The sequence below is a fragment of the Rhinatrema bivittatum genome, chromosome 1, assembly GCF_901001135.1.
Source record: "Rhinatrema bivittatum chromosome 1, aRhiBiv1.1, whole genome shotgun sequence".
In the NCBI taxonomy this organism is placed as follows: Eukaryota; Metazoa; Chordata; class Amphibia; order Gymnophiona; family Rhinatrematidae; genus Rhinatrema; species Rhinatrema bivittatum.
Window position 1 is genome coordinate 8223435 of NC_042615.1, and position 26166 is coordinate 8249600.

A 26166-nucleotide genomic window follows, 5' to 3' on the forward strand; every position below is an offset into this window, starting at 1 on the left:
ATGGCGCCGGCAGGAGATCGACTGCAGGAGGTCGTTCAGCGAGGCGCCGGAACCCTCGCTGAACGACCTCCTGCAGTCGATCTCCTGCCGGCGCCATTTTCCGTACGAAAACGATTCGCGGCGGGAAATCGCTCCCTGACCCCCGCTGGACCTCCAGGAACTTTTGGCCAGCTTGTGGGGGGCCTCCTGACCCCCACGAGACTTGCCAAAAGTCCAGCGGGGGTCCGGAAGGACCTCCTGCCGTCCAATCTTTTTCGTCTATGGCCGCCGCCATTTTTCGGCGCCATTTTGGAAAATGGCGCCGGCTGAAGACGACAAGATTCAGGAGCAGGAGCCCGTTCCGGACCGCTGCCGTTCCGGACCGCCGCTGGACCCGCAGGTTATTTAAGTTATTGGGGGGGGGGTTCGGGAGGGTGGGGGATTTAATTTAAAGGGTCGGGGGTGGGTTTTAGGGGGTTTTAGTGTGCCGGCTCACGATTCTAACGATTTATAACGATAAATCGTTAGAATCTGTATTGTATTGTGTTCCATAACGGTTTAAGACGATATTAAAATTATCGGACGATAATTTTAATCGTCCTAAAACGATTCACATCCCTATTTCTTTCCCTATCTGCTCAGAAGGCTCCCACGCTAGCTAAATATTATAAAAAGCTTATGGGTACTCAGGTGGCGGGAGTTACTGCGGCTTTGGCCGAGCATTGGAATGGGACTGGGACCCCAGTGGTAACAGCATTGGACCTACAGCGATGCTTTGGTCACGTATCTTGTATCTCCTCAAATTCCTATTACCGTGAGATGCAGTTCAAGTTTTTGTGGAGGGCCTTCATCCCGCCTATCAGGGCTGTACACTATAAATTGGTGCCCACTGGGCACTGTGGGAAATGTGGAGCGGTTGAGGGCTCTCTACAGCATATGTTTTGGGATTGTATCCGAGTGCACAGATTTTGGGGTCGGTTGGTGCAGTATTTGGAGGGGTTGTTGACTGCTGTGATACCTTTTAAGATTACTCTGATACTGTTTGGACTGATTTCGCAAAGCACAATCAGAGGAAAGGGACCACGTTTATTCCTTCGGAAGGCGTTTGCTGTGGGGAAGAAAATAATTTTACTAAACTGGCAATCTTCGGAGTCACCAGCGTATTGGCAATGGAGGAATCATCTTCATAGACTCCTTTTGATGGACAAGCAGTGGGCGATCACCTCATTCCAACGGGAGCGCCGCTTCCTCAGTGTGTGGGATTCGTACTTACAATCTCTCTCACCCATGATTCGCAGCCGGATACTGAATGATGTGGCTGCGACACGGTTGGGAACCTTGCAGTAATTCACGCCAATGGAGAGACATACAACCAAGGAGTGGGGGGGGGGGGGGGGGGGGGAAACAGAAGGGGGAAAAAAGGGGGGGGGGGGAAGGGGGGGGATGGGAGGGATAAAATGAGTTGGCTGTTGACATTCCGAGGTTTTGGTGGTTCATGCTAGTACTTGTGTTAGTGGAACAATGATTTTCAGCTGTAGTATCTGGACCTGATCATATGTAATATCGGTGTTACCACTGTTCATTTGTTTCTGATTTACTCAATAAAAACCGTTGAACGTTAAAAATAGCGCCAATGGCCCTTTGCCCTTACCATGTGACAGGGTAATGGCGCGGGCCATCCAGTGCTCCTACCATATGACAGGGGGCCGGCCAATGGCACTAACCACATCCTCTGGCAACAAATTCCAGAGATTTATTGTACGTTGAGTGAAAAAGAATTTTCTCCGATTAGTCTTAAATGTGCCCCATGCTAACTTCATGGAATGCCCCCTAGACCTTCTATTATTCGAAAGTGTAAATAACCGAGTCACATCTACTCGTTCAAGATCTCTCATGATCTTAAAGACCTCTATCATATCCCCCCTCAGCCGTCTCTTCTCCAAGCTGAAAAGTCCCAACCTCTTTAGTCTTTCCTCACAGGGGAGCTGTTCCATTCCCCTTATCATTTTGGTAGCCCTTCTCTGTATCTTCTTCAACGCAATTATATCTTTTTTGAGATGCGGTGACCAGAATTGTACACAGTATTCAAGGTGCGATCTCACCATGGAGCGATCCAGAGGCATTATGATATTTTCTGTTTTATTCACCATTCCCTTTCTAATAATTCCCAACATTCTGTTTGCTTTTTTGAGTGCCGCAGCACACTGAACTGACGATTTCAATGTGTTATCCACTATGACACCTAGATCTCTTTCTTGGGTTGTAGCACCTAATATGGACATTGTGTAACTATAGCATGGGTTATTTTTCCCTATATGCATCACCTTGCACTTATCCACATTAAATTTCATCTGCCATTTTGATGCCCAATTTCCAGTCTCACAAGGTCTTCCTGCAATTTATCACAATCTGCTTGTGATTTAACTACTCTGAACAATTTTGTATCATCTGCAAATTTGATTATCTCACTCGTCATATTTCTTGCCAGATCATTTATAAATATATTGAAAAGTAAGGGTCCCAATACAGATCCCTGAGGCACTCCACTGTCCACTCCCTTACACTGAGAAAATTGTCCATTTAATCCTACTCTCTGTTTCCTGTCTTTTAGCCAGTTTGCAATCCACGAAAGGACATCGCCACCTATCCCATGACTTTTTACTTTTCCTAGAAGCCTCTCATGAGGGACTTTGTCAAATGCCTTCTGTTCTTTCTTGTCCCTTGTCCCTTGGTGCTTGAGTTCCTGTTCCACATCCTGTCCAGGCTAGGACCACGCCACCTGCTGGCTTCTGTCTCTGGGCTGAACCATCTCCTACCTGTACTCAACCTTGAGGCCTGCCTAAGTCCTGCTGGCCCCGGCACCCGAAGGATCAACCCAAGCGGAACGTGGGCTGGTATAGGTGAAGCTCCAGTGGCCTCCAGCTTCAGCCCATTCCACCTGCTGATGGTGGGGACCCATAGGCCCTCGCCTATGGGGTGCATCAACCCCACCTCAGCCCAAGGATCCACCTCGAATGCAACACCATCTGTAGTGCCTGTAGCTTCTGAGCTTAACTGGGTATAACCTGCAGGGCTATTATGTCCAGTGGGTCCATAACCTTGGTAATCTCTTATGGGTATAGACAATTGGACCAAGGTGAAGTTGGTGCAGCCCTGCAGGTCCCCACCATTGACTGGCAGATCTGGAGGAGGCAGAAGCCTGACTGGAGCTTCACCTATATCAGCCCTCATTCCCCTTAGGTTGAGCCCTCAAGTGCTGGGCCTGGCAGTACTTAGATGGGGGCCTCTGCTGATGACCTAGAGATCCATAGAGAGGGTTGGGTTACAAACCAGAGTCCAAGGCAGGCAAAGTTCACACATTATCGGAAATCATAAAGTGGTCAGGGTCAGGCTGAGTTCAGGTGTCGTTGGAGATCAGGGAGTGGTCAGTGGCAGGCAGAGTTCAAGCAGAGTCCAAGGCAGACCGAAGTCAGAACCAGAGATCCATGCAAGAGTAAGAGGGATGGATAGGCAGGCAGGGAGGTAAGGAACAGCACAGGCAGGCAAACGAAGCTGCAGAGGATACTGACGACTGTACCACAAAGAGAGATAAGGAGCACTGGAAGAAGGAACCCAGGAGAGCAGGAAGTGGGATCAATGCTGAGGCCGCTCACACTACACAGGGCAGGAGGCCTGCTGCCGAGGCATGGGTTGCAGGGAGAAAGGCCCTCTCATGGGCCAAAGGCTTTGATGTAATCCGTGGGTGCTGCTGAGGGGGATTTCCTGCCGCAGGCCGTTTAAGTTACCCTGTGTTGCACACCTGCATGCCTAAGAGGCAGAGGGGAGTGGAAGAGTGGCAGCGTCTGCCTTGAGACATTGTATTTTATTTTATTTCTATGCTTTACATATTTTTGTAAACCGATGGGATGTGTGAACCAACGTCAGTACAAAGAAAAGCAACAAATAAATAAATAAATGAATGAATTGACCTGTCAGCTCCCTGCCACATTTGAGGTCGGTGTCCATGGGCATGGGAAACGGCAGGACATTACAGCGTGGGCGGCTGGGCCAGGGCTGCCCGTCATAGCAGGTTACTTCTACCCTGTTCATTGTAAAACAAGACTTTGTCTCTGTTATTTTTTGCTGGTTGTAATGTAAACCGAAGTGATAATTAATCTTGTTAATTGAACCTCGGTATATAAAAAGTTATAAATAAATAAAATAAATAGCACTATGCATGTAATCCTGGAAGGTAGCAACATAGATCTACTTTCTATATTGCATTATAGGACTTGAAAGTTGACAGTGTTTATAGTTTATTTTATGGTGCAGTGTGTGTTCTTATAGATGACTTTGTTTAAGAGATTTTGAATACCCCTCCGTCACTACCCTGCCCTCTCCCCTGCAAAGATGTTTTCTGATGGAAAGACGTGCATAGAGGAGCCATCTCGGAGACTGTGAGCCCATGGCATCTCTGTACTGTGCATCTCTTTCCACTGCAGCCCCAGGTGGCAGAGAAGAGGGAGAGTAAAGTGTAATTTCTGGTGGCAGGTTTTTCACACTACAGGAACTGTGTTACCCACCAGAAGGGCTTTCCTCTTATGTACAGGTAGCAAATCTATCTGCTGCTATATAGACATGATATCTTTCCATGACTGGACAAGTATGAAAGCGTTATACAGGCAATGCGCCCTTTCCCAGCATGCAGATGTGAAGATCTGCTGCCATTGCACCGGATCAAGTCTGTACTGAGGGCTGCTCTGCACTTCCCTCCCTGCCAGGTGTGTGCAGTCCCTGAAACCTGCTCTGGGAGCATGGGAGGGGCAGGCATGGGTCACACAAAGGGAGCTCTGTGCAGCCGCCTCTGAAAGAGACTTCTGTCTGTGGCAGCTCCGCGTGTGCTGCTGGCATCCAGGAGCTTGATAGGTAACACTGAATTCATAGGTAACACCGAATTCATAAGTAACACCGAATCCAGCTTCGGATGAAGATCATGGAAGGAATCAAGCAGGAAAAATACGTCCTTCTGAATGATGACTCTGACCTGGAGGAGTTTGACCGAAGTAAATCAGCTCTGATGAACCCCCAGGACGGGTGAGTTGTGTGGGGAAGGAGAGCGCGTACTTCTGACGCTATCTTTAATCATATTTTCTATAATTAATCTAACTCACAAATCCCAGGTACACTTACTGTTCTCTTTCTTACTGCTCGGCTCGGCTCGGCTTGAAAGAAATCTGAGCTCCTGATTACCTAACATCCTTCAGGGGAAGGGGATACGTCCTTGGGCGTCTCCATGGCTTCTTGCAGGGTAACAACAACCAGGAGCTGAGGACGAGTCATTGTTTGACACAGATTGAGAAATAATCTGTTCAGTCGCATGGTAGTCAGGGAGGGAAGGGATCTTGTCCTGCCAGCTGAGCCCACTGGGAATGAAACCTCCCGGCTACAATTATGCAAAAAAAACCCCACAATCTTCCCAACCCCAAGCATGCGACCCTTTCCACTCCAGCCGAGTTGCAGCCTCACACCCATCCCTAGCTTTGTCCTCTAAACACTGCTCTTGTCCAGTATAATTTAGCATCGATGCAGTGCTGCAGTTATAAGCACTTCTGCAGGCTGCATCATTTGTACAGAATAAAACCTCCCATCCTCGTCTGCTGATAACAGTTTTAGAGGATTTGTCTGTAACTGCAATGTGAGGGAGAGACTCCCAGGGTAATGACGCCAAATGGGCTCGTTTTGCACCTACAGTACCTCACCCCTAAACTAGCCAGAGTCTAATCTCAGTTTCCCAGATTTTCTGCTGATCACCTTGTTAATCCCTGCCTTGTGTGAAAGATTTTCTCCTTCTGCACTTGATGAGATGTAATATGTACCAGATCCACCTGGAAGATTTTAATCAGCCCAGTGCTTTGGGAATCTTTCTGTCACTTTTGCTTGGTGTCTGATTGTCAGATCCCTGAGGATTTCCTCCGCAGAAGAGTCAGTTCTGTCAGCAGCTTTTCATCTCAGGTGATCACGACTTTGTCATTCTCTGAGTTGTGATTCCAGTGCTGTCCTGCTATAGCGATGCTGAGGGTTGACTCAGGCTCCACTACTTTACCATATTTTTCTATTCAGGGCAGATTCTTTGTTATCTTCCATACAAGAATCGTCACTAGTGCTGCCCTCATCAGCCCTAGTGCTGAAGCTTAGGGTGGGCATCGTGCAAGCAGCATGAGTGTTTCTCCTCATTTCCTGTTGTACTTTAATAGTCGTGTTCATTCATTGCTTTGCGTCTCTTCATTTTGTACCTTGTCTAAGATTTGGAGGTGAATGCATAAAACTGAAGCCTGTACCCTTATACAGTGGAAGGATGAGACCCTATTTCCATGCCTGATCCCAGCTCTGGCAGCTGCTGCCCGACTGTGCACACTCCCTCAGAGTTTATTAACTAATCACCTGTTATTATCACATTTACCAGAGATCTTCCTCTGAAAAAGTAGCCAGCCCTACAGGAACTTCAAAACCACACAACCTGGAGTCATCCTTCAAACTGATAATGCTGACGCTTATTCCTGCTTCTAGATAACGGATGAAAATATTAACAGCATATAGACCCCACTTATCACTTCCAATTGGCCACTAATTATGATCACATTGCGTCCCTTCCTTTTCATTCCCCTCTCTGAGATCCTACCAATCCGTTTTGGAAGTTAGTGTTTCAAAGGCTGCAGCATCAGAACATCAAAATTCAGATAAACTCTACCAGCTCTGCAACTCTCCACATTTAAGAACATAAGAAATTGCCATGCTGGGTCAGACCAAGGGGCCATCAAGCCCAGCATCCTGTTTCCAACAGAGGCCAAAACCAGGCCACAAGAACCTGGCAAATACCCAAACACTAAGAAGATCCCATGCTACTGATGCAATTAATAGCAGTGGCTATTCCCTAAGTAAACTTGATTAATAGCCATTAATGGACTTCTCCTCCAAGAACTTATCCAAACCTTTTTTGAACCCAGCTACAGTAACTGCACTAACCACATCCTCTGGCAACAAATTCCAGAGCTTTATTGTGCGTTGAGTGAAAAATAATTTTCCCAATTAGTCTTAAATGTGCTACTTGCTAACTTCATGGAATGCCCCCTAGTCCTTCTATTATTCGAAAGTGAAAATAACTGAGTCACATCTACTCGTTAAAGACCTCTCATGATCTTAAAGACCTCTATCATATCCCCCCTCAGCCGTCTCTTCTCCAAGCTGAACAGCCCTAACCTCTTCAGCCTTTCCTCATAGGGGAGCTGTTCTATCCCCTTTATAATTTTGGTTGCAATTCTCTGTACCTTCTCCATCGCAACTATATCTTTTTTAAGATGCGGCGACCAGAATTGTACACAGTATTCAAGGTACGGTCTCACCATGGAGCGATATAGAGGCATTATGACATTTTCCGTTCTATTAACCATTCCCTTCCTAATAATTCCTAACATTCTATTTGCTTTTTTGACTGCTGCAGCACACTGAGCCGATGATTTTAAAGTATTATCCACTATGATGCCTAGATCTTTTTCCTGGGTGGTAGCTCCTAATATGGAACCTAACATCGTGTAACTACAGCAAGGGTTATTTTTCCCTATATGCAAGACCTTGCACTTATCCACATTAAATTTCATCTGCAATTTGGATGCTCAATCTTCGAGTCTTGCAAGGTCCTCCTGTAATGTATCACAGTCTGCTTGTGATTTAATTACTCTGAATAATTTTGTATTATCTGCAAATTTGATAACCTCACTCGTCATATTCCTTTCCAGATCATTTATATATATATTGAAAAGCACCGGTTCAAGTACAGATCCCTGAGGCACTCCACTGTTTACCCTTTTCCACTGAGAAAATTGACCATTTAATCCTACTCTCTGTTTCCTGTCTTTTAACCAGTTTGTAATCCACGAAAGGACATCGCCTCCTATCCCATGACTTTTTAGTTTTCGCAGAAGCCTCTCATGAGGGACTTTGTCAAACGCCTTCTGAAAATCCAAATACACTACATCTACTGGTTCACCTTTATCCACATGTTTATTAACCCCTTCAAAAAAATGAAGTAGATTTGTTAGGCAAGACTTCCCTTGAGTATATCCATGTTGACTGTGTTCCATGAAATCATGTCTTTCTATATGCTCTACAATTTTGATCTTGAGAATGGTTTCCACTATTTTTCCAGGCACTGTAGTCAGGCTCACTGGTCTATAGTTACCAGGATCCCCCCTGGAGCCTTTTTTAAATATTGGGGTTACATTGGCCACCCTCCAGTCTTCAGGTACAATGGATGATTTTAATGATAGGTTACAAATTTTAACTAATAGATCAGTTATTTCATTTTTTAGTTCCTTCAGTACCCTAGGATGCATACCATCCGGTCCAGGTGATTTGCTACTCTTGTTTGTCAATCTGGCCTATAACATCTTCCAGGTTCACAGTGATTTCATTCAGTTCGTCTGACTCATCACCCCTGAAAACCATCTCCGGAACTGGTATCTCCCCAACATCCTCATTAGTAAACACGGAGGCAAAGAATTCATTTAGTCTCTTCCCTAAGAGCCCCTTTAACCCCTCTGTCATCTAATGGTCCAACCGACTCCCTCACAGGTTTCTTGCTTTGGATATATTTTAAAAAGTTTTTATTATGAGTTTTTGCCTCTATGGCCAACTTCATTTCAAATTCTCTCTTCGCCTGTCTTATCAATGTTTTACACTTAATTTGACAATGCTTATTTTTATCTTATTTTCTTCAGATGGATCCTTCTTCCAATTTTTGAAGGATGTTTTTTGGCTAAAATAGCCTCTTTCACCTCACCTTTTAACCATGCCAGTAATCGTTTTGCCTTCCTTCCACCTTTCTTAATGCGTGGAATACATATGGACTGCGCCTCTAGGATTGTATTTTTAAACAATGTCCAAGCCTGTTGAACACTTTTAACCTTTGCAGCTGCACCTTTCAGTTTTTTTCTAACTATTTTCCTCATTTTATCAAAGTTTCCTTTTTTTAAATTTAGTGTTAGAGCTGCAGATTTACTTATTGTCCCCCTTCCAGTTATTAGTTTAAATTTGATCATGTTATGATCACTTTTGCCAAGTGGCCCCACCACCATTATCTCTCTCACCAAATCTTGCGTTCCACTAAGAATTAAATGTAAAATAGCTCCCTCTCTTGTTGGTTCCTGAACCAATTGCTCCATGAAGCATTTATTACATCCAGGAACTTTATGTCTCTAGCAAGTCCTGATGTTTCATTTACCCAGTCAATATTGGGGTAATTGAAATCTCCCATTATTATTGCACTGCCAAATTGGTTTGCTTCCCTGATTTCTCTTAGCATTTCATCATCTGTCTGACCATTTTGTCCAGGTGGACGGTAGTATACTCCTATCACTATACTCTTACCCAACACACATAGGATTTCTACCCATATAGATTCTACTGAGCATTTACTCTCTTGTATGATCTTTATCCTGTTGGATTCTATACCCTCCCAGACATAAAGTGCCACACCCCCACCAAGTTGATCCTCCCTATCATTGCGATATAATTTGTACCCTGATATAGCACTGTCCCATTGGTTATCCTCCTTCCACCAAGTCTCTGTGATGCCAATTATGTCAATCTCATCATTTGCACTTCCACACACAAGGTAGGAGTAGAGGGGCAGTCACACGCATGCTACCCACATATCCTCCTCTTCATCCAAACCCACCAGTGCAGGAGAAATCACTTCAGGCCATCCCACATGGAGGCAATTACTCTCCTCCTCTTCATCCAATCCCACCAGTGCAGGAGAAATCACTTCAGGCCATCCCACACGAGGGCAGTTACTCTCCTCCCACCCATGAGAGGCTTCTTGGAAAAGTAAAAAGTCATGGGATAGGTAGCGATCTCCTTTCGTGGATTGCAAACTGGCTAAAAGACAGGAAACAGAGAGTAGGATTAAATGGACAATTTTCTCAGTGGAAGGGAGTGGACAGTGGAGTGCCTCAGGGATCTGTATTGGGACCCTTACTGTTCAATATATTTATAAATGATCTGGAAATAAATACGACGAGTGAGATAATCAAATTTTCAGATGGTACAAAATTGTTCAGAGTAGTTAAATCACAAGCAGATTGTGATAAATTGCAGGAAGACCTTCTGAGACTGGAAAATTGGGCATCCAAATGGCAGATGAAATTTAATGTGCATAAGTGCAAGGTGATGCATATAGGGAAAAATAACCCATGCTATAGTTACACAATGTTAGGTTCCATATTAGGTGCTACCACCCAGGAAAGAGATCTAGGCGTCATAGTGGATAACACATTGAAATCGTCGGTTCAGTGTGCTGCAGCAGTCAAAAAGGCAAACAGAATGTTGGGAATTATTAGAAAGGGAATGGTGAATAAAACGAAAAATGTCATAATGCCTCTGTATCGCTCCATGGTGAGACCACACCTTGAATACTGTGTACAATTCTGGTCGCTGCATCTCAAAAAAGATATAATTGCAATGGAGAATGTAAAGAGAAGGGCTACCAAAATGATAAGGGGAATGGAACAACTCCCCTATGAGGAAAGACTAAAGAGGTTAGGACTTTTGAGCTTGGAGAAGAGACGACTGAGGGGGGATATGATAGAGGTGTGTAAAATCATGAGAGGTCTAGAACGGGTAGATGTGAATTGGATTTTTACTCTTTCGGACAATAGAAAGACTAGGGGGCACTCCATGAAGTTAGCATGGGGCACATTTAAAAGTAATCGGAGAAAGTTCTTTTTCACTCGACGCACAATTAAACTCTGGAATGTGTTGCCAGAGGATGTGGTTAGTGCAGTTAGTATAGCTGGGTTCAAAAAAGGATTGGATAAGTTCTTGGAGGAGAAGTCCATTACCTGCTATTAATTAGGTTGGCTTAGATAATAACCACTTCTATTACTAGCAACGGTAACATGGAATAGACTTAGTTTTTGGTTACTTGGCAGGTTCTTATGGCCTGGATTGGCCACTGTTGGAAACAGGATGCTGGGATTGATGGACCCTTAGTCTGACCCAGCATGGCATGTTCTTATGTATTTGAATTCACTGCCTCTCATTGATATACTGTTTACCTTCCCACACAGGAGAAGTCATTCCTCTCTCACTCATGTAAGGGTTATCACTTCATTCCCCCTTCACCAGGTTTGGGCACTCATTTCCTCCCACCCATGCAAGGGCAATCATGGCTCTCTTCCCACATAGTGGCATTCACTCTTCACCCTATCACATAGTAGTAACCACATCTCTCCCACACAGGGGAATCTCCCCTCTCCTTCTATTGCAAAATAAATCGCTCCTCCCCCTATCACACTTTGCCAGATTGTCGTCTCTTACATAGAAACATAAAAATGATGGCAGAAAAGGACCAATAGTCCATACAGTCTGCCCAGCAAGCTTCCTACCATGTATCAGTCAATGCTGCTTGACATTCTTTGCTTATGGACTTGGCCATAGAAGCAGTCCTGTGATTTTCCCTAAAGTCTGCGCATCAGTACCCCAGACTGAAAAAAAAGTCATTGTTCATGTTGGTTGCCTCTGAATCCAAATTCCTTTCCTTCCACCCACCCCCATTTCCCTCTTTCAAAGCCAAGAGCAATGTTGCAGTTGCATCAAAGCATCAAGGCTTATTGGTTAAGGATAGTAATCCCATGTCTTCTGGGCAGGTTACCCCCATGCTTATCAATTCTCCATATCGTAAAAGTTGGGGCCCTCATTGGTTTCTGTCGGAATCCAGTTCCCCTTTTCCCCTGCTGTTGAAGCAAACAGCAATTTTGGAGTTGTAGCAAAAGTATCAAGGTTTTTTGGTTAAGGGTAGTAACCACCATACCAGCAAGTTACCTCCATCATGCTTTGCTTTCTTTGTTTCCTTTAGGACATGGCTGTAGAAGCAGTCCTGTACTTTTTCCCTCCCATGGAAGTCGAGGCCCTTGGTTGATGTATGAATCCAATTCTTCTTTTCCCCCTGCTATCTAAGCGGGGGAGCAATATTTCTGACATTGGTTCTGAGTCATCCCACCTGGAGTTTAATTTCATTAGCCCTAGTTCTACTGATTTCTTTCCAATGGAAAAGGTTGGAAGTCCATACATCATTGAAACCTTTTAGGTATCTGAAAGTCTGAATCATATCTCTGCCACATCGCCTCTCTTCCAGGGTGTACATATTCAGATCCTTCAGCCTCTCCTCATAAGTCCTTCTGATACAGACCCCACACCATTTTCATCACTTTCTTATCTGGACCGCCTCCATTCTGTCTCTATCCATTTGAGATACGGGCTCCAGAACTGAACACAGTATTCCAGGAAAGGCCTCTCCAAGGACCTGTACAAGGGCATCATCACCTCCTTTTTCTTACTGGTTATTCCTCTCTCTATGCAGCCCAGCATTCTTCTGGCTTTAGCTATCACCTTGTCACATTGCTTCATCATCTTGAGATGCCCAGACACTATTACCCCAAGATCCCTCTCTTGGTCTGTGTACATCAGTCTTTTACTTTCCATCACATACAGATCTTTTGGATTATCACATCTCATATGCATGACTCTGCACTTCTTGGCATTGAATCCCAGCAGCCAAATCTTTGACCACTCTTCAAGCTTTCTTAAATTTCTTTTCATTATCTCTACTCCTTCCAGTGTATCCACTCTATTGCAGATCTTAGTATCATCCACAAATAGACAAACTTTACTTTCTATCCCTTCCGCGATGTTGCTCCCACAGATATTGAACAGAACCAGTCTAACAATGATCCCTGTGGAGCTCCATTGAACACGGCTCTTTCTTCAGAGTAGGTACCATTTACCATTACACACTGCCTCCTATCGGTCAACCAGTTTGTAATCTATGCCACCTCCTTGGCGTTCACTCCCAAGCTTCTAATTTTCTTCACAAGCCTTCTATGCGGGACCATATCAAAACTTTTGCTGAAATCCAATTAGATCACATTGAGTGCTCTTCCTTGATCCAATTCTCTATCACTCAATCAAAAACATTAACCATATTTGTCTGACAGGACCTTTCCCTAGTGAATCCATGCTGCCTTGGATCTAGTAATCCACCTGATTGTAGATAGTTCACTATCCTATCCTTCAGCAGTGTCTCCAATAGTGGCCAATCCAGGCCAACAGTGGTCTGGATTGGCCACTGTTGGAAACAGGATGCTGGGCTTGATGGACCCTTGGTCTGACTCAGCATGGCATCTTCTTATGTTCTTATTTGTCACTTGACAGAGTGGGTTTAAGAACATAAGAACATGCCATGCTGGGTCAGACCAAGGGTCCATCAAGCCCAGCATCCTGTTTCCAACAGTGGCCAATCCAGGCCATAAGAAACTGGCAAGTACCCAAAAACTAAGAAGATCCCATGCTACTGATGCAATTAATAGCAGTGGCTATTCCCTAAGTCAACTTAATTAATAGCAGGTAATGCTATTAATTAAGCATTAATTATCCAATCCTTTTTTAAACACAGCTATACTAACTGCACTAACCACATCCTCTGGCAACAAATTCCAGAGTTTAATTGTGCGTTGAGTAAAAAAGAATTTTCTCCGATTAGTTGTAAATGTGCCACATGCTAACTTCATGGAGTGCCCTCTAGTCTTTCTATTATCCGAAAGAGTAAATAACCGATTCACATCTACCTGTTCTAGACCTCTCATGATTTTAAACATCTCTCCCTGTTTTATTGTAACTTTCCCACATACATACTATTGTTTTCGATGTTTAAACTTTGTATAGTGTTACTTGTTATTCTCTGCCTTACCCACATTGTTAATTGTAAACCGGGTTGATGTGATTATTATCATGAAAGTCGGTATAACAAAATAATAAATAAATAAATAAAAATCTCTATCATATCCCCCTCAGCCGTCTCTTCTCCAAGCTGAAAAGTCCTAATCTCTTTAGTCTTTCCTCATATGGGAGCTGTTCCATTCCCCTTATCATTTTGATTGCCCTTCTCTGTACCTTCTCTGCATCCTCCCAGCCCCCACTGTAATCCATTTATTCGTGGGTTTCTGGATGCTCTGTGCAAGTGGTGAAGGGCATCTGAGCTGCACTATTGTAAAGAGTAGGTGTCTTTGGGTCACAGGTCTTATCCTATCTCAGCCAACTGTAAATCCTTTGTTTCTGGGTTTTTTAATTTTCTGTGGTGGGTGGGGGGAAGATTCCTAAATGTTGTAAAATGGGTAAGGCTGCCTAGCACGTTGCTAATTCCCCTGCTATGTGGGGACAGCCACTCTTTTCCCTCTCATGGAAGGGAGGCAGCCACCTCGTCGCTCGTAGAAGGCAAGGCAGTCATCATTACATCCTCCTCTCTCATGTAGGGATAGTTACTACTCTCCTTTCTTCTACATAGGAACAGTTGTTTTCCCCCTCCCATGAAGGAAACAGTTTCTTTTCTCACTTGCAGTAAGAACATAAAAACATAAGAGTTGCAGTGCTAAGTCAAACCAAAATCCATTGGGCCCAACATCCTGTCTCCAACATTGGCCAGTCTGGGTCACCACTACCCAGCAGGTTCTTGTATCTCACTCTCAAGGATAAGTGCTGACTATTCCAAGTCCATCTGGCTAATAACTGTCTCAATTGGCCAGTCTGGGTCACCACTACCCAGCAGATTCTTGCATCTCACTCTCAAGGATAAGTGCTGACTATTCCAAGTCCACCTGGCTAATAACTGTCTCCATTGGCCAGTCTGGGTCACCACTACCCAGCAGGTTCTTGTATCTCACTCTCAAGGATAAGTGCTGACTATTCCAAGTCCACCTGGCTAATAACTGTCTCCATTGGCCAGTCTGGGTCACCACTACCCAGCAGATTCTTGCATCTCACTCTCAAGGATAAGTGCTGACTATTCCAAGTCCACCTGGCTAATAACTGTCTCCATTGGCCAGTCTGGGTCACCACTACCCAGCAGGTTCTTGTATCTCACTCTCAGGGATAAGTGCTGACTATTCCAAGTCCACCTGGCTAATAACTGTCTCCATTGGCCAGTCTGGGTCACCACTACCCAGCAGTTTCTTGTATCTCACTCTCAGGGATAAGTGCTGACTATTCCAAGTCCACCTGGCTAATAACTGTCTCCATTGGCCAGTCTGGGTCACCACTACCCAGCAGTTTCTTGTATCTCACTCTCAGGGATAAGTGCTGACTATTCCAAGCCACCTGGCTAATAACTGTTTATGGACATTTTCTTCAGGAACTTGTCCACTTCTCATTTGAACCCTGCTATGCCTTGACCACATCCTCTGCCAACTGATTTCATACCTTTATTGTGCACTGAGTGAAAAAATGCTTACAATTTGTTTTAAATGTGCTGGTTGCTAATTTCATGGAATGTCCCCAATTCCTAGTGTTGTTTGAAAGGGTAAATAACCATTCCCTATTTACCTGTTCTACCCCACTCATGATTTTACAAATCTCAATCATGTCCCATCTCAGTTGACTTTTCTTCAAACTAAAGAGCCCTGATCTGTTTAGGGAGCTTTTCTATCCCCTTTTGTCATCCGTGCTGCCATTCTCTGAAGCTATTTTTAGTTCTGTTATGTATTTTTTGAGATGGAGTGACCAGAACCAATACTTAAGGTGCAGTCACACCATGGATCTAAACAAGGGCATTATGATATTCTCGGTTGTGTTCTCTATTCCTTTCCAAATAATTCCTAATATTCTATTTGCCTTTTTGACCACTGTCACAACTCAAAGCATTCAACATTGTTTAAAAATAGCATCTTGGAAGCCCAGACCAGATGTATTCCACGCATTAAAAGATATGGAAGGAAGGCAAATGACTGACAGCATGGTTAGAAATTGAGGTGAGAGAGACTGTTCTAGCCAAAAGAACATCTTTCAAGAAATGGAAAAGGGATCTGAATGAATAAAACAGGAGACAGCATAGGCATTGGCAAGGCAGATGCAAAGCATCGATAAGAAAGGCAAAGAGAGAATTTGAAATGATGCTTGCTGCGGAAGCAAAAACTCATAAGGACTTTTTCAGGTATATTTGAAGCAAAACGGCTGTGAGGGAGTCAATCAGGCTCTTAGGTGATCAATGAGTGAAAGGGATGCTAAGGGAGGATAAAGCCATAGCTGAGAGATTGAATGAATTCTTTGCTTCAGTCATTACTTATTTATTTATTTATTTATATACCATGTTCTTCAGCGGGGGCAGTGAGGAAAATGAAAGGAAGATACCCATGCTTAAAGTGATGATTAGTCAGAGGAAATAAAACAAATCTTGGTGATGCTGGATGATGACGCACTAGGGCAAATTGACAAACTAAAGAGTAGCAGATCCCTTGAACTAGATAGTATACACATCCCAGAGTGCTAAAAGAACTGAAAATGAAACTGCAGACTACTGTTTGTAATAGGGATGTGAATCGTTTTAGGACGATTAAAATTATCGTCCGATAATTTTAATATCGTCTTAAACCGTTATGGAACACAATACAATACAGATTCTAACGATTTATCATTATAAATCGTTAGAATCGTGAGCCGGCACACTAAAACCCCCTAAAACCCACCCCCGACCCTTTAAATTAAATCCCCCACCCTCCCGAACCCCCCCCCCCAAATAACTTAAATAACCTGCGGGTCCAGCGGCGGTCCGGAACGGCAGCGGTCCGGAACGGGCTCCTGCTCCTGCATCTTGTCGTCTTCGGCCGGCGCCATTTTCCAAAATGGCGCCGAAAAATGGCGGCGGCCATAGACGAAAAAGATTGGACGGCAGGAGGTCCTTCCGGACCCCCGCTGGACTTTTGGCAAGTCTCGTGGGGGTCAGGAGGCCCCCCACAAGCTGGCCAAAAGTTCCTGGAGGTCCAGCGGGGGTCAGGGAGCGATTTCCCGCCGCGAATCGTTTTCGTACGGAAAATGGCACCGGCCATACGCGTATGGCCGGCGCCATTTTCCGTACGGAAAATGGCGCCGGCAGGAGATCGACTGCAGGAGGTCGTTCAGCGAGGCGCCGGAATCCTCGCTGAACGACCTCCTGCAGTCGATCTCCTGCCGGCGCCATTTTCCGTACGGAAACGATTCGCGGCGGGAAATCGCTCCCTGACCCCCGCTGGACCTCCAGGAACTTTTGGCCAGCTTGTGGGGGGCCTCCTGACCCCCACGAGACTTGCCAAAAGTCCAGCGGGGGTCCGGAAGGACCTCCTGCCGTCCAATCTTTTTCGTCTATGGCCGCCGCCATTTTCGGCGCCATTTTGGAAAATGGCGCCGGCCGAAGACGACAAGATGCAGGAGCAGGAGCCCGTTCCGGACCGCTGCCGTTCCGGACCGCCGCTGGACCCGCAGGTTATTTAAGTTATTTGGGGGGGGGTTCGGGAGGGTGGGGGATTTAATTTAAAGGGTCGGGGGTGGGTTTTAGGGGGTTTTAATGTGCCGGTTTTTCGATTTTTCGATTTTTCGATTTTTTTAACGATTTTTTAACGATTTTTCACGATATTTTACCCCCCCAAACGGCAACAATACGATTCCCTCCCCCTCCCAGCCGAAATCGATCGTTAAGACGATCGAGGACACGATTCACATCCCTAGTTTGTAATCTGTTGCGATCCCGGGTCGGTCCCGGGACTGCCGCCTACCTCCGACCCGGCTCCGGCCCTCCTTCAGCCCCGTTCGGGCCGTGCAGGCCTCGGGCGCGGCGCTCCCACGCCGACGTAGCAGCCGGCGTCCTCCCGCGGCTGGCCCTGCCCCCTAGCCGCGCGCGCGCGCTAGAGCTCTACATTTAAAGGGGCCAGCGCGGGAGATCCAGCCACCCGGCTGGTGACGTCAGACGCTGCAGGCCTATTTAAGCCCTGCACTCACGGCATTTCCCTGCCTTGCAACGAGGTTCCAGGTATCCTGTCTTTAGTTGCTGCGTCCTTGCTTCTTCAAATCCTCGCTCCGATCCGGTTTGCCTGCTGACTACTCTTCGTCTTCTCCTTGGTTCTGGTACGACATCTGACCTCTGGCTTGACCCTGCTTCCGTCCCCGACTTCGCTTCTGGATTGTCCACTTGGTTCTGGTACGACATCTGACCTCTGGCTTGACCCGGCTCTGTCCTCGACTCCGACTTGGTTCTTCGACTGGTTCGCTTCCTGGACTCTGCCTTGGATTTTCACCGCCCCGTGGTTCCTGCATCCACTGGCCCCGAAGATCCTCTTAAGTCCCAGTGGCTGGGTCCCTACAGGCTCCTCCTGGGGGGGGCTCCGGCTTCCAGGGCGAATCTCCAAAAGTCCCAGCGGCCGGGCTCCTACGAGCTCCTCTCGGGGGAGCACCGGTCTCCAGGGTGAAGTGTCTTCCACCTACAGGGCCCAACGCCGTCCAGCCTTCTTGCCATCATCAAGTCCTTGGTCGCATAGGACTCCATCTTGTCCCGGCGTCCAAGCATATCCAGGTCTGTCGAACCGCCTCCCGGTTGGGATCGTTTGCTAGGGTCCTCCACAGCATCCCTCCATTCGTCCCGACCAGCCCAAGGGTCCACGAATCCCAACACTATCATTAAAACCAGATACAGTACCTGAAAACAGGAGGTTGGCCAATGTTAAAAAAGGTTCAAGAGTGATCCAGGGAACTGCAGACGGGTGAGCATGACATCAGTGCTGGGAGAAATGGTTGAAAGTGTTCTCAAAACAAAATTCCTGAACATACAATACACTGTAGATAAGCAAAGACAACATGGATTTAACCAAGGGAAGTTTGCCCCACCAATTTGCTGCATAAATAAACCTGTGGCTAAAGGTGAGCCAGGTGATAAAGTGTATCTGGATTTTCAGAAAGCATTTGACAAAGTCCCTCATGAGAGATTCTTGAGGAAATTAAAAGTCATGGGTTAGCAGGCAATGTTCTCTTGTGGATTGAGAACTGGTAAAAGAAAACAGAAAGTAGGGCTAAAGGTCAATTTTCTCAATGAAGAAAGGTGAATAGTGGAAGTGGAGTGCCCCAGTGATGGATGCTTTTTAACATATTCATAAATAACCTAGATATGGGCATGATGAATGAAGTGATCAGATTTGCTGATGATACAAAGTTATTCAAAGTTGCTAAATCACAAAAAGATTGTAAGAAATTGCAAGAGGATTTTGCAAAACTGGGAGACTGGGCATGCAAATGGCAAATTCAATTTAATGTGGACAAATGCAAAGTGATGCACTTACTGAACAGTATCCCAAATTATAGCTACACAATGCAAGGTTCCACATTAGGAGACACCACTCAGACAAAGGATCTAGGTGTCATCATTGAAAACACATTGAAATCTTCTGCTCAGTGTGCAACTGCAGCAGCAGCCAAGAAAGCAAATAGAGTGCTAGGGATTATTAGGAAAGGATTGGAGAATAAAACAGAGAATATCATAATGTCTCTGTATCACTCCATGGTTCATCCTCATCTTGTGTTCATATATCATACACAAACAGAATGCTGGGGATTATTAGGAAAGGAATGGAGAATAAAACAGAGAATATCAAAATGTCTCTGTATCACTCCATGGTGCATCCTCATCTTGTGTTCATATATCATACACAAACAGAATGCTGGGGATTATTAGGAAAGGAATGGAGAATAAAACAGAGAATATCATAATGCCTCTGTATCACTCCATGGTGCGACCTCATCTTGTGTTCATATATCATACACAAACAGAATGTTGGGGATTATTAGGAAAGGAATGAAGAATAAAACATAGAATATCATAATGTCTCTGTATCACTCCATGGTGCGACCTCATCTTGTGTTCATATATCATACACAAACAGAATGCTGGGGATTATTAGGAAAGGAATGGAGAATAAAACAGAGAATATCATAATGTCTCTGTATCACTCCATGGTGCATCCTCATCTTGTGTTCATATATCATACACAAACAGAATGCTGGGGTTTATTAGGAAAGCAATGGAGAATAAAACAGAGAATATCATAATGCCTCTGTATCACTCCATGGTGCATCCTCATCTTGTGTTCATATATCATACACAAACAGAATGCTGGGGATTATTAGGAAAGGAATGGAGAATAAAACAGAGAATATCATAATGCCTCTGTATCACTCCATGGTGTGACCTCATCTTGTGTTCATATATCATACACAAACAGAATGCTGGGGATTATTAGGAAAGGAATGGAGAATAACACAGAGAATATCATAATGTCTCTGTATCACTCCATGGTGCATCCTCATCTTGTGTTCATATATCATACACAAACAGAATGCTGGGGATTATTAGGAAAGGAATGGAGAATAAAACAGAGAATATCATAACGTCTCTGTATCACTCCATGGTGCATCCTCATCTTGTGTTTATATATCATACACAAACAGAATGCTGGGGATTATTAGGAAAGGAATGGAGAATAAAACAGAGAATATCATAATGCCTCTGTATCACTCCATGGTGCATCCTCATCTTGTGTTCATATATCATACACAAACAGAATGCTGGGGATTATTAGGAAAGGAATGGAGAATAAAACAGAGAATATCATAATGTCTCTGTATCACTCCATAGAGAAACCATACAATGAGCATTGTGTGCAGCAGCAGCCAAGAAAGCAAATAGAGTGCTAGGGATTATTAGGAAAGGAACGGAGAATAAACCAGAGAATATCATAATGTCTCTGTATCACTCCATGGTGCAACCTCATGAGGATTGTGTTCAGTTCTCGTCACCACATCTCAAGAAAGATATAGAAGAATTAAAAAAAGGTACAGAGAAGGGCAACCAACATGATAAAAGGGATTGGAACAATTCCCCTATGAAGAAAGGCTAAAGAGGTTAGGACTTTCAGCTTGGAGAAGAGACGGCTGAGGGGAGATATGATAGAGGTCTATAAAAAATGAGTGGGATGGAGTGAGTAAATGTTAATCAGTTGTTTATTCTTTCTAAAGTACAAAGACCAGAGGACACACAATGAAGTTATTATGTGATACATTTAAAACAAATAGAAGAAAATATGTTTTTTTACTCAACACTTAATTAAACACTGGAATTTGTTGCCAGAGGATATGGTGAAAGCTATTAGCATAGCTGTGTTTAAAAAGGTTTGGACAACTTTCTGGAGGAAAAGTCCATGAATGTTATTAAGATGGGCTTGCAGAAATCCACTGCATATTCTTGGGATAAGCATCATGGAATCTATCCACCTTCTGGGATCCTGCCAGGGACTTGTTACATGTATTGGCCACTGTTGGCAACAGGATACTGGGCTTGAGGGACCTTCGTTCTGACCCAATATGGCAAGTCTTTTGTTCTTAAAACAATTTTGTGTCGTCTGCAAATCTGATCGCCTCACTCACTGTCCCTTTCTGCAGAAAATAAATGAATATGGTACATGGGACAAGTGCTAGCAGAGAGTCGACCTCTGGAGCCTTCATTTCTGCATTTGTAAAACTGACCCTTTATTCAATCAGCAATCCACAATAGGATTCTGCCTTTGATCACATGACCTCCCAATTCCCTGAGGAATCTCTCATAAGGGACTTTGTCAAATGGTTTCTGAAAATGCAAAAATACTCTTATCAACTGGCTCAGGTCTATGCACATTTTTATTTAGACCTTCAGATACTAATTTACTAAACTGATAAGGCGAGACTTCCCTTTGCAAAAAACATGTCAATAACTCTCCCCCATTAAACCACGTCTAGCTATGTGGTCAGTAATTATGTTTTTAATAATAAACATGTCTCACCATATCTCAACCACTGTTGGAAACTGCTTTTTCAAGCTTCTCACGTTGAAAGGTCTTTGCCTACCACTATTCGCTAATGACCTTTGCACTGTTCTACAATCCTTGATTCTCACAGATATAGACTCCTGTCACACCCTCTGTCTGGCTCCATGACAACGCACTCCCCCCTTAACTACTAATCCAAAATACGGCACTGAGTGAAAAAATGCTTACAATTTGTTTTAAATGTGCTGGTTGCTAATTTCATGGAATGTCCCCAATTCCTAGTGTTGTTTGAAAGGGTAAATAACCATTCCCTATTTACCTGTTCTACCCCACTCATGATTTTACAAATCTCAATCATGTCCCATCTCAGTTGACTTTTCTTCAAACTAAAGAGCCCTGATCTGTTTAGGGAGCTTTTCCATCCCCTTTTATCATCTGTGCTGCCATTCTCTGAAGCTATTTTTAGTTCTGTTATGTATTTTTTGAGCTGGTACCTCCCGGAAAGATCACATAACTCCAGTACCATACTCGCTTCCCTGGCTCCCGGCTCACTATAGAATACAATGCAAAGTTCTGTGCATTATACACAATCTAATTCATAATGGTTCCTCTGCATGGCTCTGCTCACTTTTTCAAATCTACCAGCCCTGCGGGCGGTTATGTTCCTTACATAAAAACCTCTTAGAAATAGCGTCTATCCGTCCGGCCAGACTAGATATCACCAGAAGGCTCACCTTCTCAGTCGCCAGCCCTCGCTCTGGAATGCAATCCCAGATCATTTAAGGCAGATAACATTGCACAAAGACTTCAGAAAGAATCTACATACCTGTCTCGGTGGCTTTCAGCTCTCTTTTCATCTCTCAATCGGCGTTTCAGGACCCTGTCTCTCATTTACCATCTCTTGGAGCCCCCCTGCCAGCTTCCTGTTTACGCCTCCTTCTACTTCGTTTTTTTACTCATATTATATTTATTATGTTTTTACCGTACGGTATGTTTTTATGTTACCTTTTAATTATGTGTTTTAACAAATGTAAGCCATTTTGACCGACTTTCCTTGTAAAAGCGGTATATAAACCCTTTTAAATAAATAAAATAAGAATAGCTTCTACCATTTTGCCCAGCATCAACATCATGCTTACTGGTCTACAGTTTTCTGGGTCATCCCTGGAGCCCTTTTGATAAAATTGATGTCACATTAGTCACCCACCAGTCTTCCAGTACTGTTACTGTTTTAAGTGCATTAATTTGACACTTTTTCTGCTGACTCACTGGCCCTCCAGCTTCTGCAAGGACTGGCTTTAGAAGTCCTGCAACTTACCGCTTCCATGCCAAACTTCTACCTATGCATAGACTCCTCTCAGGCATAAGGCACACCCACTCCTTCTCCACATCAACCTCAATCTGGAACAGCCTCTCCTTCACCTTCTCCTTCACTGCTTGCAGTATTTGAACTGCAAGCAGTGAGTTTCCCTTTTAATCGGGCAAGAGTGACCTACATAATCTCCCTACTCCCTGGAGAGGCCTTGGCCTAGCGCCCCCACTGTGTGAGTCTAACAAACCCAACAACCTGTCCAACTTCCTGGTAGGTTTCCATGGAGTATGCGAGAAACTGGGCCGCTCCTCCTCCTTTGTGGCTGATCTTTTGTGACTCCAACAGGGTTCACAAATAGTCAGTCAATACACAATTCAATTATGGACTGTGGCAGCAGAACTCACTGGAATGACAAAATTTTAGCAGCAGTATTCTAGAAAGATTTAGTCACCCAGTCCCACAATTCTGGATGCACTGATCACCCTCTGCAATCAAATCCACATCCATTTCCAGGAAAGGTCTCAGGAGCACAGAGAATCACGCACAGCACTATGCCTGGCTCCCCTGATTCAGCACTTTCTCTTTCCAATCAAAAAAAGCTAACCCTTCAGCTACTACAGAAAACTCATTCAAATGGGCAACTTCCACTCGATCAAGGATACGAGATGTTAATGCTGGCTACAGAATGTGTCTCTATTGTGCTGCCTCCGGGCATCATATCAGCACATGTCCTGTGAAGCTGGGAGACTCCAGTTCCTGGGGCTGGCTGGGGAGGCAGCTCTAGATTCCTCAGTTAACACTCTCCTTTCTTGGATAATCTTCCAGTGTACCTCCAGACTGACATCCAGGAAGTTTTGACTGAAGCCTTCCTTGATTCCGGTGCAGTGAGGAGTCTGTCATCATAGCCTTCTGATGGATCTGCTGCCTCGCCCTCTCATTTCCTCAATTTATGGGGAGCCGCTGCCGAGAAATATCACAGCTGACCTGTCTTATGACCCTCTGGGTTGGCTCCTGCATCACAAACAGATGTCATTTCATGTTCTCAGATGCTCTGCAAGCCCCCTGGACCTAGGCTTACCCTGGCTCCAACAATATGGCCCCATTGTGAATTGGTTTTCTGGGGATACCCAGTCATTGAGCTTGTACTGCTTCCAGCATTGTCTCAACCCCATAGTCTCACCTAGGTCATCATACTCTCAGATCTTTCAATACCTCCTGGACTTCCATGGGCCTATGTGATCTACCTAAATGTATTTAGTAAAAAACAAGTGGAAACCCTGAAGAGGTTAGGACTGTTCAGTTTGGAGAAGAGACGGCTGAGGGGGATATGATAGAGGTCTTTAAGATCATGAGATGTCTTGAACATATGTGATCCTTGATCACATATGTGATCCTTGGCACATACAGTACTTTACTTGTTAAGCTTATAATTGTTTAAACATCTGCTGTCTATGCTCTCAGTTTCCCAAGTTACCATAACCCCTTGTTTTTTGTAATTTTTCTCTTCTCGTTACCGTTAATGTTATAATACCTCGGTTCCTTGTAAACTGATGTGATATGATATTTTTCATGAATGTCGGTATATAAAAGAGTTAAATAAATAAATAAGTAGATGTGAATCAGTTATTTACACTTTCAGATAATAGAAGGACTAGGGGGCATTCCATGAAGTTAGCAAGAAGCACATTTAAGACTAATCGGAGAAAATTATTTTTCACTCAACATACAATAAAGCTCTGGAATTTGTTGCCAGAGGATATGGTTAGTGCAGTTAGAGTATCTGGTTTGGATAAGTTCTTGGAGGAGAAGTCCATTACCTGCTATTAATCAAGTTTACTTAGAGTATAGCCACTGCTATTAATTGCATCAGTAGCATGGGATCTTCTTAGTGTTTGGGTAATTGCCAGGTTCTTGTAGCCTGGATTGGCCTCTGTTGGAAACAGGATGCTGGGCTTGATGGATCCTTGGTCTGACCCAGCATGGAAATTTCTTATGTTCTCATTGGACCTATGATTATCCCTTAGACCTGCAACCAAGGTAAATGCTGCCTCATGGGAGGGTCTGTCTACTCTCGGTGCCCGAGGCACAAGCCATGTCACAGTATTTTTTATTCTATGTATTTATTTATTTAAATTTTAACATTTTAAAATTACAGGATTGCCAGATTAGCTCATATTTACAATTCAACAATTACAATATCGGAAATAACATAGCACAAGAGTTCTTAACCTTTCTTCCACCATATTATAATCCTCACATTGCTCTTTTTAAAGTCAAACTCATTGTCAGGTACACATTGATGTAGAGCTGGCTGAAAGTATATATCTAATAATGACCATAAATAAATCAAATATTAGGCTGAGTCCTTAACCAGACTACATTAAATTCTGCGAGTTCAGATATTAAGAAACTTATTCAATACATTTCTTTAAGGAACAGACCTACCTTAAGCAAAAAGGATTCCCAGGTTTTTGGTACATTTGAATAGAAATCCCATAATTGGAAAGTAACAGATCATGTCATGGTATATTAAAGAAAATGTAAAGAGGGGTTTCATCCATCGCAGGAGCTGGTTCTCCTGGATCCCTTAAGCCCTGTATGGACTACCAAGGCCTGATGATTACCATTAAGAATAAATATCCGTTACCTCTTATCTCTGAGCTCTTTGACGGCTCTAAGAGACTAGGATTTTCACTAAATTGGATCTTCGGGGAGCCTATAATTTGGTAAGGATCAGACGAGGGGATGAATGGAAGACCGAACATAATACAAGAGACAGTCATTACAAATATCTTGTCATACCCTTTGGGCTGTCCAACCCTCCAGCGGTTTTTCAAAATTTCATAAACGACATCTTCAGGGATCTTTGTAGACATGTGTCTTGGTTTATCTTGATGTCATTCTCATCTTTTCCCAAACACTTGCCCAACTCTGTTCACAGGTCAGAGCTGTCATCTAGCATCTTTGTGAAAATCAGCTATTCACAAAATTTGAAAAATTTTCCCTTGAACAAGCTGAGTTGCCTTTCCTATGTTATATCGGGTGCTGCATAACCATTGCCTCCCCCTCTAGCACTCCACTGGATTATTCCACTAATATAATTTTTGTACCATTTTGTAGGTCATTCAATTTGGAATTTAACAGTACATTACACATTGCTTAAATGTATTACTTATGGCCAGAATTTTCGAT

At 44.1% G+C, this 26166-nt stretch overlaps 1 protein-coding gene across 1 annotated transcript in view; it reads left to right on the top strand.

Annotated features, from left to right (window-relative positions):
- The first annotated feature begins 4793 nt into the window (after window positions 1-4793).
- LOC115077189 overlaps window positions 4794-26166 on the top strand; it is a 125133-nt gene continuing 103760 nt past the window's right edge. The window contains exon 1 of the mRNA XM_029579818.1: window positions 4794-5052. Coding sequence (XP_029435678.1) covers window positions 4943-5052 — 110 coding nt within the window. The 5' untranslated portion in view covers window positions 4794-4942. The remainder of the gene's footprint in view (window positions 5053-26166) is intronic.